The following is a 17,146-nucleotide window of genomic DNA, read 5'->3' on the forward strand; positions in this document are numbered from 1 at the left end:
TTATCTGTTTCGTTTTGTGGGATGACGGGGGCGTAGGTTTGGTGCTTTGCCATGTTCGTTTTTTTGGCTAGTACTCGCGTTTGTCTCGGGACACGAGTTAGTTGTCGCGTTTGTCTGTGCTTTTACGGGTACTCGGGAGTTGTTTTCTTCATCCCAGTGGAACATTTCACCGTTTATGCGTATTTTATCGAACACTAGTGCAACCTTTGCCCCGGAATCTTTCATTGCTTTCGCACTAGTCCACAACTTTTTCCTTACGTCACGTACTCGGGCTGAGAAATCTTCACTGATCGCATATTCACTACCTTTGAGTTTACTACAGTTTTTTAGCACAAGTGTCTTTTCGCGATAGTCAAGAAGTTTTAGTATTACAGGCCTGGTTTTTTCAGCTGAAGGCTTTCCCAACCTATGTATGCGTTCAATGGCTACAGGTTGAATTTTAAGGATATCCTTAGCAATGTCTTCATTAAAAATCTGTTCTAAGGACTCACTGTTTTCATCAGGATCTTCTGTAATGCCGTATACTAAAAGGTTACTCCGCCTCGATCGGTTTTCCAAGTCATCAAGCTTTAGTTCCAGCGAGGCAACGACTTTTTGCATGTTGGCGACCTGGTCTATGCAGTCCAATATTTTTCTGTCAAGGGCAGCCACGTTTTCCAATTTAGCTTCAATTGATGCTAGTCGTTCCTCTTTGATGCTTTTTATGTCTCCGGCAATTGCCTCTAGCTGCTTGGAAATCTGAGCAAGATCTGGACCGGGGTTCGTCTCGATGTCCCCGGCCAACAACAGCAATTCCGCCACATTCATTGCCAGATCACACAGTAAAGGACATAGCTGCGTTGGGCACGGCAGCACAAGAAGAAACGGATCATTTGAGCGAAAACATTTGCCGTAACGTCTTCTTACCTGCACAAGATAGACGAAAGGATTATGCATCCGCATGCCGCTGTTGCTGCCGTGCCCAATGATGTTCGCGCTGGTCTGTCCTCGCTTTATGCAGAATGGGCTCCAGTGCGCCATCTGGGGAGAGCTGGAGGGCCCGTCGATGCACAGCGTCGTTGACGTCTCTCGTAGGTAGCCGAAGGTGTCGTTGACCACCGCTGTCACAGGCCGGAAACAGCAGGAGTGGTTCATCGGCTGCAGTAGTACGGTCTGTGTCACGAGGCCAGGGTTGTGGTGTGGCGTCGATATCACCAGCGTAGTTGCAATCAGCTGCACAAGATAGACGAAAGGATTATGCATCCGCATGCCGCTGTTGCTGCCGTGCCCAATGATGTTCGCGCTGGTCTGTCCTCGCTTTATGCAGAATGGGCTCCAGTGCGCCATCTGGGGAGAGCTGGAGGGCCCGTCGATGCACAGCGTCGTTGACGTCTCTCGTAGGTAGCCGAAGGTGTCGTTGACCACCGCTGTCACAGGCCGGAAACAGCAGGAGTGGTTCATCGGCTGCAGTAGTACGGTCTGTGTCACGAGGCCAGGGTTGTGGTGTGGCGTCGATATCACCAGCGTAGTTGCAATCAGCTGCACAAGATAGACGAAAGGATTATGCATCCGCATGCCGCTGTTGCTGCCGTGCCCAATGATGTTCGCGCTGGTCTGTCCTCGCTTTATGCAGAATGGGCTCCAGTGCGCCATCTGGGGAGAGCTGGAGGGCCCGTCGATGCACAGCGTCGTTGACGTCTCTCGTAGGTAGCCGAAGGTGTCGTTGACCACCGCTGTCACAGGCCGGAAACAGCAGGAGTGGTTCATCGGCTGCAGTAGTACGGTCTGTGTCACGAGGCCAGGGTTGTGGTGTGGCGTCGATATCACCAGCGTAGTTGCAATCAGCTGCACAAGATAGACGAAAGGATTATGCATCCGCATGCCGCTGTTGCTGCCGTGCCCAGTATGAGTATGAGTGGCGTATGTCAGTATGAGTGGCGTTTTGTGTAATCAGGAGCGGGTATTCTGTCGATACAAGCCAACTTAAATTTCTCCTCAGTGTCCCTTTAATATTAACTAAGCGTGCTAATCAAGCTGTGTAGTTATTTTCTACTAGTGCATAAATAATATCCGTAATTCCAGGGAGGGGGGGCAACCGCCTCTTTTGTCCCCCCTTCCGGACGCCCATGAGTACAGGTAAGATACAGCTGTTGTATACTTTTCTCTTGAGAGATATTGGTACCTTGCTGTTAGCGTTTTACAAAAGAAATCAATTTGTCGTTTAGCCTGACAGGCAGGGGGCCTCGCACTGAAGTTTGTTCATTCGCACGTATTCATCGATGATTGGGCTTAGATATTAAATAAATGTAAATTTTGTTCATCAGTATACCGTTGGCTCTTGCTGCGTAGCAGCGTTCGTCGCTTTTGCCTGCTTCAAAGGGACTTGCAGGGCCGCCCACTGATTCACGATTGATAGCAAGGCAGGTGCAACGCTGCGTCACTTTGTCGCACAGAAGCTGGTGTATTACAAGGTGGCCAGCACTGCTGCAATCCGCCAATTATTCGGTACATCGTCCGAGATGACGGTGTTTCCCTCCACTCTTGCTGCTTTTTATGGAGAATGAATGACCCAATTCAAAGTTCCGTATACAACAATTTCAGTAAATCTATATACGCGGTAGTCAAGGCCGGTGAGGAGCGCATCAGTCGCCTCCTTACAGGCCTGCCGGAGGGAATCGCACACGCACTTTTCAAGCTCGCATTTTCTGACTTCATTTTCGTGCGAGGGTTGTTGGGCCGGCCACGCATGATATTCGCCTCGTCTGACCCGAGGTTCAATATTCAAGTTGAAAGCTGCCATCTGTTAACAGCACCTTGAACTGCGAAAATAGCCCCTCCGCAGATGCATCCGTCTCTGGCACAAAGCCGAGGAAGGATGTAAGAAAATCAGTAAAAAATATTCGTTACAGAGGAGATGGCTCTTTTCACTTTTTTTTTTGCACGTATGCACAGCAAACAATGTAGCCCAAAAATAGCCACATATCCAAAGGCAAAGTTACGACGCCAACTAGGACAAAATCCCTAAAATATTCGCTACAGAGGAGATGCCTCTGTTTACTTTTTTTTGTACATATGCACAGGAAACAATCCAGGCGAAAAAGATCCACATATCTAAAGGCAAAGTTTTGACGCCAATTGGGACAAAATCTAACCAAGTCTGGATATTAATCGCCTAATCTGGCAACCCAGAAATTGCCGACCGTCGTACTCGTGGAGGAAGGAATGAACCATGGTCGTACTGTTCGCCACCATGAGGAGGGAGCGTCCGGCGACAGCCTTGAAGTCTACCAGTCTTAACCAGTAAAAATATAGTAAAAAAAAAGTTTGTCCCCCGTGGTCACGCGTCGTGATAGCGTGCGGTGAAATCTAGCCCTGCTGCGCGTGCCACAAGCCGCGCACGCGCGAGCACTAAAACATACCAGAACCAAAACATAAAAGACTGACTTGGAGAGCGAAAAAGTGAGAGAGAAAACGGCTTCATAAACACTCGGCTTGCGAACGCTGGCCGCGTGACGTGACGTTCCCCCTTCAGATTTTTTTCCCGCCATGTTCGCCACATAGAGATAATATACTGTTTCGATATAAAGCCCCTTGATATTGGAAGTCGCGACACTCTCCTCCACTCCCACTCTTTGCTCCTCGATTATCCTCGCCCGCCAGCTGTGCGTGCTGCGCACGGCACGCTTTGGACGTCAACGTGCGCTCGGCGGACCGATGTGTTTGCTGGCACCCGTTAGCACACCCAAGTTCGCGCTTTTTTTTTCCGGTCTAATATCAAACAGAACCACTAGGAAGGGATGCGATGTTCTTAACTCTACCAAGAACCACATATATCATTCTCGTTTGAACAGTGAAAGCGCTAATCGTAAGCGCTTGAGACATGAACAATCAACGCTGCTGTATATAACACACATTGGCTTTCATATTTTAATACCATCCTCCTAAACAGGGCAGAGATTTTATTAGCGTAATAGTTACGTTAAATATATACAGTCTACAATATTTTTCGTCAATGTAACGCTCCGTTAGAAGCGATTTTAACTAGCGCTGCGTTTTCATGAATGTACTTCTCATGGTGCTATGCATTTGCAATCGAGCCCGGTAAGGATTGCGGTTATTTAATTAAAGTCATTTCACGTGTGAAGTTTCACAAGCATGACAGTGGCCGACAAAATGCTGGGAGTTATGCTTTAGTGCGCATTGTGCAATTTTTGGCAATTTTTAGTCCGGAAATGCTTGCCGCTTCGGAGTAATGCATAAGCAGCTTCTTTATTGCCAGGGCAATTCCAATTTCATTGCTGCTTTAGAGAGAACTATTTGTATAGTTTTATCGCGGTCTCAATAGATATATATTTTTATTAACTACTCTAGAAGTGAGCGTGGCCAAGGGTTTGGCTTGAAATTTATGAATTATTGATCATGCCTAAGGATCAATAGATTAAGCAATGGAAAGATGATGTTCTCTCTATGACTTATTTCGGGTAGTCCATCGAATGAATTTAATTAGTGCTTCAGATGCCTGTGATGAATCAATATTCAGCACTCTAAAGCACGATGAGGCAGATTTAGTCATTTTGTGACTGAGTCTGCTACAAGGAAACAATTCGTACTATTTTTGAAAGCACGTTAAAAATCTGACATTATTTTGAACGCATAATTGAAAGTATGTCGCAAATATTTCGTCCCAATCAAATCCCGCCCTAATAGGCATCTTTGCTGACTCGCTCCTCACGTGGTGTTCGACTTAGAGCACTGCACGGGCCTCAATCTGAGGCCCAAGCCCGGCCCGGGCCCGAGACCTGAAGCCCGAGCCCGGCCCAGGCCCGCGGCTTCAAGCCCGGGCCCGGCCCAGGCCCGCTAAATTATCGCTCTGGCGAGCCCGGCCCGGCCCGTGAATCCCGGACTGAAGCCCAGCCCGGGCCCGCACGGCTCGTTTCACAGTAAAGCTTGAGGTATACTGCTCACTCTGAGGAAGTAGACTGCTACTAGACCGATAAGAAACTTCTCGACATAGGTTCTCAAACCACACTTTGGCTTGCAGAAGGTTGGTTCTTTTATTTATGTATTTATTTATTTATTTATTTTAATATCCTGCCGCGCCGTGGCAGCATAATTGCAGGGGGTATACATACTACATACATTTCAAACAAACAACATGGGCTACCCAGTAAGCGATACATGGCAATGAAGAGGAAAATAGATAGTGGCATCAACTGTGTGTACACATCTGTCAGGTTTACTGGGAGTATCAATGCAAAACAGAAAAGACGATAAAGTATAAGTGACCATTCAAGAACGCCTCAGGCTCGACAACAGTGCACGAAAAGCATTCTCAGACTGACATTCAACAACAGCATGAGGCAGCTTATTCCAGTTATTGATGGTATGCGGAAAGAAAGAGTGCTTAAAAGCATCAGTACGGCATTGCGTCTCGCGTATTTTCCATTCATGATCGCACCGTTTCGATGTGAAATAGGGTGGCAGCAAATTTGTTTTAGGGTTTATGGCAGTTTTATTAAAATAAATGCGGTAGAGAAATTCTAGTTTAATCTGTAGTCGGCCCTCCTTAACGGAGTTCCACTCCAAATTCTGCTTAATGCTGCTGCTACGAACATCAAAACACTAGCTGTAACAAACCGCGCTGCACGAAAATCTTGAAATACTATTTCACTGTGTGTGTTTTGAAGACTATAAGCGTCCTAAACTATATACTTTTGGCGAATGCATTTCTAATAGTGTATAGGTATGTTTTGGTATGACGAACGATCAATGGCCAGTTAAGGCCGGTTGAATTTTACTCTTACTGGTGGAGCAGAAGATAACGCGCGAAGCTCGTGATAACTTACACGGCAAAACACTTGTCCCGACAACCAGGCTGAAGAAGCGAGGAGGGATAGATGTGGTTATCAAATGAAATTTACAAACTCTCGCGAGCTTTTGTTGCTATTTCATTTACGAGACATTCCGGTCAGCTGATAAAAAAAAGAAAACCAAACGCGCTTTAGTTTGTGAATTTTCTCACATGAGAAAAATTTAGCTATAAAATAAAAGCTATGTTTTGGGTGCTTAAGGGCCCAAGGGGAGTCAGGCTGTGAGATACACCGAAAAAGAGGGCTGCGGATCATTTCGACCACCTGGGTTTCTTCAACGAGCCATGATACTACTAAGTACATGGCTGTCATGCTTGCCTCCTAAATAGAAATGCGGCCGCCGAGGCTAGGAGCAAACTTTGGTTCCCTGGCTCAGTAATCAAGCGCCTTGACTGCTAAGCCACCGCGGCGTGGAAATAAGAAAATAAATAAGTCAGTGAATAAAGCTTAGCTTTTTTCTCAGCGCGTATACTATAACCCATAGCTCATCTGTGTCGCTGCTCCAATGTCGCAGTTGTGTACTTCACTCTGCAATAGTGAATGAATAGTCTTTGTACGGACCGAAGTCCGGCTTGGGTCCGCAGTTTAAGCCCGAGCCCGGCCTGGGCCCGTAACTTCAGGCCCGGGCCCGGCCCAGGCCCGGCTAAACAGATCATGTCCCTGCCCGGCCCGGCCCGCGGGCCGGGCCGGGCCCGGGCTTTCGGGCTGGCCCGAGCCCGTGCAGTGCACTAGTTCGACTTCAGAATCGCGGTAGAGTTTCGCAGTCGCGGCGGTCGAACGAAGGCCTTGATCGCTCTAAAGATTAACACAGTAAGGTAAGAAGGCTCTTAAAGCTTGTTTTCGCGAAGTTTTGGTCCTACATTGAGCATTATTCTTACAAATTGTTGCATTAATGTTTCGTAACAGCTAGAAAAGCTGATATCCCCAGCCATAACCATATACCAGGGAGAGCAGCAGGGTTTTAGCAGTTTTTTCAGCAAGTTTCTGAAAACACCTTCCGCCCTAAACAAAATTTCAGATTCAGAGTACAGGTGGTTGAGCATAGACTACACAGCCACACACCACTGTCCATATGCAATTTTTAATCCAGGTGGCTCCTGAAACTTTCAAGGCAAACACACAGAAAAGATCCAGGATTGCGCTAACTTCGGAAAATGAAAATATTTGCGTAAACTGCCGTTTAGAAGTACCATAATCTCGAATCCAGTAACACGAAACATTTACTGCTACGAGGCAGCGCGCAGAGACGACGGACAAGAAAAGACACACAGCAAGGCGCTAACTATCAACTGAATTTTATACGGAAAAAACATCTCTTAAATACCGCTGTTCTGCCCTTCAGTTGGTTGCACATCACATGATGGAAATGGTCCTTCTGCAAACGTGTCAGTGAACGCGAATTCCTTATCATGCAGAGTCAAGGTGGTACTGCTAACGCATGAGTCTCCTCTTTTCCTTATGCCGCCGCGGTGGCTCAGTGGCTATGGTGCTCGGCTGCTGACCCAAAAGACGCGGGTTCGATCCCGGCCGCGGCGGCTGGAATTTCTTTGGAGGAGAAATTCTAGAGGCCCGTGTACTGTGCGATGTCAGTGCACGTTAAAGAACCCCAGGTGGTCGAAATTTCCGGAGCCCTCCACTACGGCGTCTCTCATAGCCTTAGTCGCTTTGGGACGTTAAACCCCATAAACCATAAACCATCTTTTCCTTATATGATACGCTTCTGCGAGCTCTTGGGCCACTTTATCTCGGTGCCTGAACAGCACCGCCGCCCTGTCAAGTAGGGGCGAACATGCTTGGCATGAACTGCAATGGTTTGGTTTGGTTTATGGGGTTTAACATCCCAAAGCGACAAAGGCTATGGAGACGCCGTAGTGGAGGGCTCCGGAAATTTCGACCACCTGGAGTTCTTTAACGTGCACTGACATCGCACAGTACACGGGCCTCTAGAATTTCTCCTCCAAAGAATTTCAACCGCCGCGCCCGGGATCGAACCCGCGTCTTTTGGGTCAGCAGACGAGCACCATAGCCACTGAGCCACCGCGGCGGCTTGAACTGCAATGCTCGGCTAAGTTCCTGAAAGGCCGACTTGAAAGGGAACGAAAATGCTCCCGTAATCGCTTCTTGAGTCACCTGCCCGTTTGGCCTATGTATGTTTTTCCGCACGTCAGCGTAATGCTGTATACTACATGTTTAGAGTCAGCGATTTCTAAGTCATGCTACCACAGCGTTGAGAGTAGCTTTCAAAACCAGGCGGCGAGAGTGAAGAGCTCCGGGTTACCGCTCTCCGTCTTGGTGTGGGTGAGCGAGAGTTTGCTGAAAGGTTCCAAAAGAGGTCAGGGAGATACCCCTGAACAAGAACCAAAAGAAAAAATTCAGGGGGCACTTTGGCTCTCTAAAGTGCTGCAAAGCGAAAGCGTTTCCTGCCGCACTGTTTGTTTTTATTTAGTTTTTATGTTTCATGTTTTTTTTGCTTTTGCTCCTTTTCTTATTTTTATTGTTTTTTATTTTCATTTTCATATTTTACTTTTATTTCGTTTTTATTTTTTTATTTCCTTATTTTCATTTTTTATTTTTTATTTTCTTGACTTTATTCCGTTTATTTCATTTATTAAACCCATGCATTCACTAGATGCGCCTTTATTCATGCTCGTACCTTGAGCCTTTGTGGCGGAGTGGTAGCGTCTCCTCTTCAAATGCCAAAGGCCCTGGTTCGATTTCCACCCTCGGCGCAGTTTCTTTGTAAGCAGTGACGCCGAAAGGCGGACAAATCTGCCGACACGGCTGCCGACGCGTCTGCTAACGACAGTATGAGGCATTAAATGCTTTCGCCTTAAAAACGAAAGTACGCAGTGGTGCGCTACGTCCATGAAATGACACATCGCCTGAAAAAAGTACGGCCACGATACGGATCGCAAGTAGTGTCTTCCGTTCCAAAGAAGCTTGGCCAGACCTGCGCTTGGGCCCATAGAAGGGCAGAGTCACGAGCCAAAAAGGCGTAGCGTCCGGCACCAGTTTCGATATGTCTCATGCGCCGTTGGCGTAGTATACAGCATTTCGCTGACGTGGGGAAAAACATACATAGGCCAAACGGGCAGGTGACTTAATAAGCGATTACGGGAGCATTTTCGTGCCCTTTCAAGTCGGCCTTTCAGGAACTTAGCCGAGCATTGCAGTTCTTGCCAAGCATGTTCGCCCCTCCTTGACAGGGCGGCGGTGCTGTTCAGGCACCGAGATAAAGGGACCCGTGAGCTCGCGGAAGCGTATCATATAAGGAAAAGAGGAGACTCATATGTTAGCAGTACCACCTTGACTCTGCATGATAAGGAATTCGCGTTCACTGACACGTTTGCAGAATGACCATTTCCATGTGATGTGCAACCAACTGACGGGCAGAACACCGATATTTAAGAGATGTTTTTCCCGAATAAAATTCAGTTGATAGTTAGCGCCTTGCTGTGTGTCTTTTCTTGTCCGTCATCTCTGCGTGCTGCCTCGTAGCAATGAATCTATAGCAACTAGCCCAAGTAGCCGTTCTACCACGAAACATTGTATGGTGTTAGCCTCCAGGCGAAAAGCATGAAGAAGGAACAAATATATTATTCAGGGTGCTGCATCACATTAATGCAACATGAACAATTTACATCATAACATAACTGAAGCAAATGAAACAGCTGAATTATATGCTCATAAAGTTTACAGCAGGTGGTACAACAAAAACACAAGCGATAACAGCCGCCGCGGTGGCTCAGCGGTTATGGTGCTTGGCTGCTGACCCGAAAGACGCGGGTTCGATCCCGGCCGCGGCGGCTGGAATTTCTTTGCAGGAGAAATTCTAGAGGCCCGTGTACTGTGCGATGTCAGTGCACGTTAAAGAACCCCAGGTGGTCGAAATTTCCGGAGCCCTCCACTACGGCGTCTCTCATAGCCTTAGTCGCTTTGGGACGTTAAACCCCATACACCAACCAACCAACAAGCGATAACACTCATGTACAGCAAATGAATTAAGATTTTCACGAGGACTATTTAAATATCGGTACACAAATACGGCTGATGTCTTCCTTATATTAGTAAAATATATTTAGCCAACAAAAACAAAGCATTCAAGTCGGTGAACAAATGAAAGCCTCATGTGAATATAACATTAGGCACCTTCAGTGTATTACGATTCATCTCACTTGCTAGAAGTGCAACGGATTGGCTTAAAGACAGCCAATACGGGTAAATCCTTATAGGTGCTGCCTTTATTTCAACAAAACATGTAGAAATCTGGCTGAGGATACACACCATTGGCAAAGGTTCGAATATTTTACCGCATTCCGGATACCGCAGCGTGCATACCGACACTTTTGCTTCCACACTTGCTATACTGGCAATGATAGATTCCCTGTAAGAAACCTCAGTTCGAAAAAGATTTGCATTCAAACTCTCAAGAACATACGGACGATTTCAGGCACTATGCTATGACATGAAGGGATAAACGTTTGCACAGAAGTACTCTGAAGTATTGGTCCCTCAGCTTCGGATGGGCTGACACGGTTTTTATAGCAGTGTCTCGCTGTTTGCATGGAAAAAGTTTTCTGCCACTTTGATATCTTCGACCACCCCTGCAGAGGGGCTGGTGAGCGACAGGTGCGATCAGGCGTAGTTCTTCAGCTGTAGCTTGCATCATTAGAAGTTATAGAAGCACTGCAGTCTTCGCAGTAAAGTTTCCTCGTTATTTTGTAAATAACGTAACCTGCTAGGTAGACTAGCGACTCCTCTCCTTCAGTGCCTAAGTCTAGAAGGTGAAAGGGACCAATCACGCTCCCTTTTCACTTTGTTTCTTTGCTGCATTCAAACCTATGAGCAAAAATCCTTCATCCTCTGAGTAGCTACCGTACCTACTCGGCCTCACGAATAGACGATATGCGAAATGCGCAGCGCCATCTCTCGGCATTCCGAGAACTAAGTCCTCCATGTTGGCACGGTACAGAAAACGAAACCGCTGCCAGCGCTAGGGTTAAAACGGCTGCGCTTCGTTTGAAAAGTAAAATGCCGATGCAGTGTTGCGCTACCCTCTCCACTGTGAAAAGACACTGCGATGCGCGCCAGAACTAGGTGCGTTCAAGCTTTTCACTTTTCTATTTTTTTACTCCGTCCGAACGTTTTAGTAACACAAAACGCCATGCGAGGTATCATGTGTCAGCACGCGGATCAGTGCGCAGCTTTCGCTTTCTGCGCTGATTTTTGACAAATCTCTCGAGGTGATTTGCGTTTAAATTAAGATAAGGACCACAGCCTTTGTTGTCTCTGATCAAAATTAGAAGCCGATTTCGTGCATTTAACAACTCTCCGGTCGGGCGTGAATATATATAGACGCATACTTGAACAACGTAATAGAGAAGGTAATTTTTTGAGCGGGCCAATCGCTCGTGCCGTGGCGAAATAAGTTCACTCGAAGAACCATATGCCGATTACTGCTTAGTTTGCTACGTGTTCAGTGAAGTTTTTTTGCCGTGTTCAATTAGTTTTAGAAGGGCGAGCAAACTCTCTGGACCATATACGCATATGTTATGCGCGTTAAGGAGTCTTTGTGAAGCAATACACCCTACGTATAAAAACTGAGGTGCGAATGGTTTATTTCTTGAGGATTCCTATACCTTCGATATCTGCGGCGACGAAAATCTAAAAAAGAAAGAAGCGAATAATATAGCTACTTTATTATGAAGGAGGGACGCATGTCTAAGCTAGAAAGTACGTGAAACAGTGTTCTGAAAACGCTTCAGGCCATCAGATTTTATTATCGTTGTGGCAAGCTCCAACAGCTTGCTTCGCAACAAAGCCATTTGTCCAAGCATGGCCGGGCTAGAGGGGTGACGCGCGCGCTCTTTCTTACGGCCTGCGCTTCGGGGCTAGTTCTCACCTTTCACCGCCGCCAGTTCGTGGCGCTGTTAGCCAACCCTCCCTGCCTAGGGTGCCTCGATGCGCGCGCGCGCGCAGTTCGGCTGACTGAACCAGACAGCCCCCGCGTTTGTGGAGACCACAAAACAGGTGATATCTATTTGTGCTAGCTTACATTCCCTTTATCATGGGCCTCCTGATAATGGGTGATTCCTCGCCCTTTGTCCCGGAATTTATACGGCCGAAAAGCATTAAATTATGAAAATTTGGAAGAAACACTTCAACGCAAATGATGCGAATTACTCTTCGGTGTACTCTTTATTGAGCAATGTCTGCTGTATTTCAAACATTGATTTCAGCAAAGTCTGGTACAAACTTCGATTAAATATAATCACTCAGAAGAGGCATTACTGCGTAAACAAGCAGTTCGTAGTGGGATATTTTTTTTCCAGAGATCCTGAGTTCATATGTGTCAAGGTCATAGTCTGATGAGCTTCCTGGACGGCTTGTGCACATATTTGGAGGGTTTGTCTTGTGCGTCGGTGATTTTGTTTGCGTTGTTGATGAGCAGTATTCGCATGAATTTTTCGGCAATTAAAGTCGCTGATCGCTTTGCGTGGCTGTCCTCAACACACTCTGGGCAGCTTAGTACTAACGCGCGTTCGAGCTGAGGCTCGACGAGTAGTTGAAGAACATCAAGCGTATTCGTTCTTGGCAAGTCGTTTGCCGCGCGCTCAAAAAAATTCACTACATTGTTTAAGAGTGCAAGAAACTCTGGCTTTGGGTAGTATAGCCCGCTCCTGTCTTGGCCTTGCAACAGTGCATACAGAGGATCATCTTTTTTGCACGTTGTAACTAACATTTCACAGGATCCGCAACCAAAATCTGTTATTAACTTAGCAATGTAGCCGCCAACGTATGACAAGCCCGAGTAAGTCACCGACCTTGGTGTAGAGGCTTGACATTTGCTTAGGTCTTCCAACTCATCGTGAAACTTTTCAGAGAGTGTGGCAGCCACTTGTTCAGCATCAGTACCGGGCGTCTCGGTTTCGTTCGGGCATAATGACTTGGCCTTCACAATCCGATCAAGGGCAGCCGTAACGGCCCTGGCATCCAGTTGATCGTTGCTGCCGCACATTTGTCGGATTCTTCCAAAAAGTGCCTCAATTGGATCACTATTTAATTTCTTCGTCAGCACATAACTGACGCCTTTTTGCAGCAAGAGGCGTGCCGTTTCCACAGTGGACTGCGTTGTGAAGAGCAAGGCTTGAAATGTCTCTTCTGTGAGTGCGCCGTTGCCTGAAGCGATTGAACATGTCTGCACATTCCTTATGTATACACTGAACTCGTTTTCTAGCCACAGCAGACGATGATCGTACGTATTACAGATCGGCGCCTTGTAGCCACTTCCTGCATAGGAAGTATCATGTATATCAAACCATTCCTTTATCGTTTTCATAAAACGAATGGTGGCACTTGCTTCTTTAAAATCACTCAGGACCCTATCTCCACGGCTATTCTCCTGCAGATGCTGTAGCGCCGCACAAACTTGCGGTGAGAACACTTGAATAGCACGCAGCACGTTTTGCTTCTCCAGGTTCGAAGGATACACATGTTTCCGTGTTAGGTTCCGAGCGAGTTTCACAGTCATCAGCTTCTGATACTCGTAAAGCTTCTGAACGTATGTACCAGTAATAACATCACAGCCATCCATGTGCTGCCTTTGGAGGAACTGACTGCGGATATTTTTTATGACGTGACACGGGTCAAAGCTAAGGAAGATGACCCGCTCGGGGTCATGCGGATGTGTCACAACCGTACGCAAACAGCCATTACCCATGTGCTTAAACATTGTGGTGTTCGCCGAGTAGTTATCGGTCACAATGCGAACTATGACAAATCCACACGACTCGACCGCGGCAATCACTTCCTTCGTCCATTGGTAAAGGTCTTTTACACTCAGCTGCTTCGTAAAATAATAAGAGCAGGGTATTTTATATTGGCTGTTAGTGCCACACAGAACAAAGCACAGTACCCTGTTCGCTAAAATTCCCTGCGTGCTCGACGTGCTACAGTCGGGTCTGTCCTTAAGACGAACACGGCATCTCCTTTGCGATCATAGATGCACTTTGGCTTTATGCTGGCTTCATCAATGATTAATGATGCCATATGCTGCCTGCTGCTCAGAAGTGACGCCTCATGAACATGTCTTGCTCGCATAGCAGCACTCATTCCGGATGTGGTCGGACTTGGGCCCATGTATTTCTTGAGGGTGCATTTTTCTGGCAAATTCAGCAGCCTTGACTTTCGAGCATGGTCGTAGCCCTTAGTTTAGTTTAGTTTATGGGGTTTAACGTCCCAAAGCGACTGAGGCTATGAGAGACGCCGTAGTGAAGGGCTCCGGAAATTTCGACCACCTGGGGTTCTTTAACGTGCACTGACATCGCACAGTACACGGGGCTCTAGAATTTCTCCTCCAAAGAAATTCCAGCCGCCGCGGCCGGGATCGAACCCGCGTATTTCGGGTCAGCAGCCGAACACCATAACCGCTGAGCCACCGCGGCGGCGGTCGTAGCCCTTCGGTGAGAGAAATCGCCATATGATGCATTCTCGAATAACTTCTTCAGGATACGTCTGATGTTGCTTTCCGTATCGCTCTATTTGGTGCAGCAGGTATACCGCCTTTTTGTCTCCATTCTGGGAGTCCGCCACGATTCTTCTTACCGAAGCATGATGTTTGCTTTCGCGATAGAATGCAGTGCGTTGTTCTTCCATCGCGAGTTTTTCCACTAACTTCTGGCTCTTGGAACGGTGATATGAAATTTGAGAGCGAAGCTTTGAAATCATAGAAAGGTACCGGCTTGCTCGCTGGCCATCGTTGGTTGTGGTTTGCGTACTGACGCTTTGAGTGCGTTCGGTGAGGCAGTCCGGCAGATTGCATTCCACAGGCAGCGATTCAAGCTGCTCAGCTTTCCGTTTGGTTTGTTTGGGTGCAGGAACATCCCGAGCAGTAGGTTCTTTGCGGGGCTTTTTCGCGGGAGGCGCCAGGTAGGTCGGATAGCCTTCGAAAATGGTGGGGACAGCACCAGGCAAAAGTTTTTTGATGCGGCACTCTGGAGCGTAGTCGGTCGATAGAAAATGCTGGCTACACACGACCGTAGACGGCGACTTATCGTTGATCGTAAAATCCTTCCTTGCAATGTTTCTTTGCCATTTGGCGCACAACTCTCCGTCACTTGGAAACTGATGAAATGACACGCCTGGGCATTTCCCAGAGCGCGAACGGCAGAATGGCACGCAGCAGTACACCATGTGGATGCCGATCAGCCCACGTGCACCAATTTAACACGAAACACCCTGAAAAATTTAACGATACAATCAGCAATGGGTCGAGAAAATCAAACAAAATAAGTCCCAAAACCACTATACTTACTTGGTAGAACGTGGCAGCAGCGAATACGTGCACTGGTGTCCGGTGAACGTTTGCGGTATATGCAAAACACGTGCGATGAACCCTGTCCGTCCGTTCTTTCCGGCCGGAGGCAAGGCGTCTACCGAGAAGAGGTAGGGTTGGGTCGCAGCGCCCCACGCGGCGAGCGGAGCAACGAGCCGTCAAGAATCCACCCAATTGTACCCTCGCCGGGCGCGCAGGCCGTAAGGAAGAGCGCGCGTCACCCCTCTAGCCCGGCCATGGTCCAAGTTTGGGAGTAAGCTAATTAAGTTTCGGAAGCAACCGAACATGCTAATTTCGCCCCTGCACACACAGCTTGACCAGCGTATCGAGTCCGTGCATGCACCTACAGCTGTAACATCTTTCTATAATCAAGCCGCCGCGGTGGCTCAGTGCTTATCTGAAAAAAAAAGCTGCGTCTCTGCTTACAATATTTTGAATTATATGTGCATGCCTACTTTTCTCTTGTTAATGTCGACTGACTGCGTCCTAAGCAGGACGCGGTTTCAACGAATTGTGGCGAAAATCAACCGACGCCGGGCTCTGAAACGGTGACGTTGAAAACCGCGGATGCGCATTGCACATTACAGTAAAGGAATCGAATTACGCAGCTGGTCGAGGGTCTTGTGTGATTATACTGCAATGCACGAAGCTCCTGGCGTCGGCGCGAACGAAAGTTCGCACTGTCACAGAAGTTTGTCAACACACGTGCGCACTCACCGCAAAATAACCGCTCGCTACTCTACCAGATGAATTCGCGTCCACCTGGGAATAAAATAGCCACGATAATGCGTGATGCTTGAACTGGTGCTTTAATGCGAGCATTAAAACGACAACAGCACACGGTCACGGTTCGACTTTCCAACCCACTTTCGAGTGCGGATTATTGCGATCATCAGCGCCAGACTTCAAGCGAAGCTGAGGATGCGGTAGGAGTAAGCTGGCGCTTATTGAAAGCACCTACATTTGGTCGAAGATCAGTTGTGAAAACAACGCAGCAGCTGAAGCTTGTCTGTTGAAATTCCACTCGCAAGAAGAAAGTACGCATAGCAAACGATGCACCAGCTCGACGAGCTCGACCGAGCCAAGATGGAAACCGGAAGTTGTGGGCGCGGTGTTGCCAGAACGCCAAGCAATTTCGCATATCGTCTATTGCGCTACACTCTAAGAAAAAAGGGTGTAAGAAGGGTGCATCTTCGCGACTTATGCTATCTGAAGGCGCATGGACTAACGATGCACTTTGCAGAGTGCATCGTTACACCCGTGTGTAGGTGGTGGAGGCCGTTAGTCTCTTTCAGAAAACTTACCCCCTTTTTTACTCTTCACACCACCTGTGTTCCCTCTGCGCGAAGACGCTGTACAGCAAAGTATGCAGCCCTCACCGCCTCCCCTCCCTCTCGAAGATGGCCCTCTCCCGAAAGCGGGGTGGCGGGGTTATTTTGAGGACAATAGTTAAAAGCTACGCTGGCTCACGCTCCCCCACTGCATTGATTGATCCTTTCATCCGCGCTGGCGATACTGACCGCGCCTCCTCGCTTCTTCAAGGGACCAGAAGCTATTTCTTGGAAGAACACGTACAGTGATCTTTTGCCCATCTCCGCCTGGAGGCGGCTTGGCGGATGCACAGAACGTTACTGAAAAAAGGTGCATTGGCCGCGATTGGCCACGACAACCATCACGCATGCAAACATGCTCTTGGTTGCTAACGACCAAAATAATCACTAATATTCGGTGCATGTGCTTTCATACTCATGATTGGATATCATTTTAAAAAGAAGTAAGTCAGCAAAGACAGACGGCATGATCGGTGCTGTGTTACTTCTCTGACCAATCGCAGCTCTGAACGAAATCAACAGTTTAGCGCTTCAGCACACCAGAGGCATGAAATTTATTGCGCTTATAATTTCGGCTTGTGGTTAAGCTTTTATTAAAGCGGTAATAAAAGCTTTAAAAGGAACAGTTTTGC

The 17,146-nt window shown here is 47.6% G+C and overlaps 1 protein-coding gene across 1 annotated transcript; it reads right to left on the reverse strand.

The window, feature by feature from the left end:
* LOC149337318 (uncharacterized) lies at nt 1–1,860 on the reverse strand. Its single transcript, XM_089554389.1, has one exon. The coding sequence runs from the start codon at nt 1,858–1,860 to the stop codon at nt 1–3; it is 1,860 nt and encodes a 619-aa protein (XP_089410515.1).
* Nucleotides 1,861–17,146: the final 15,286 nt, after the last annotated feature.

Source organism: Amblyomma mixtum, chromosome 7 (genome assembly GCF_055824585.1).
Source record: "Amblyomma mixtum isolate Tamu chromosome 7, ASM5582458v1, whole genome shotgun sequence".
Classification (NCBI taxonomy): Eukaryota; Metazoa; Arthropoda; class Arachnida; order Ixodida; family Ixodidae; genus Amblyomma; species Amblyomma mixtum.

What these genes read in the sequence shown, in the direction of transcription:
- LOC149337318 (XM_089554389.1), bottom strand. Translation starts at nt 1,860, where the DNA reads ATGCGGATGCATAATCCTTTCGTCTATCTTGTGCAGCTGATTGCAACT.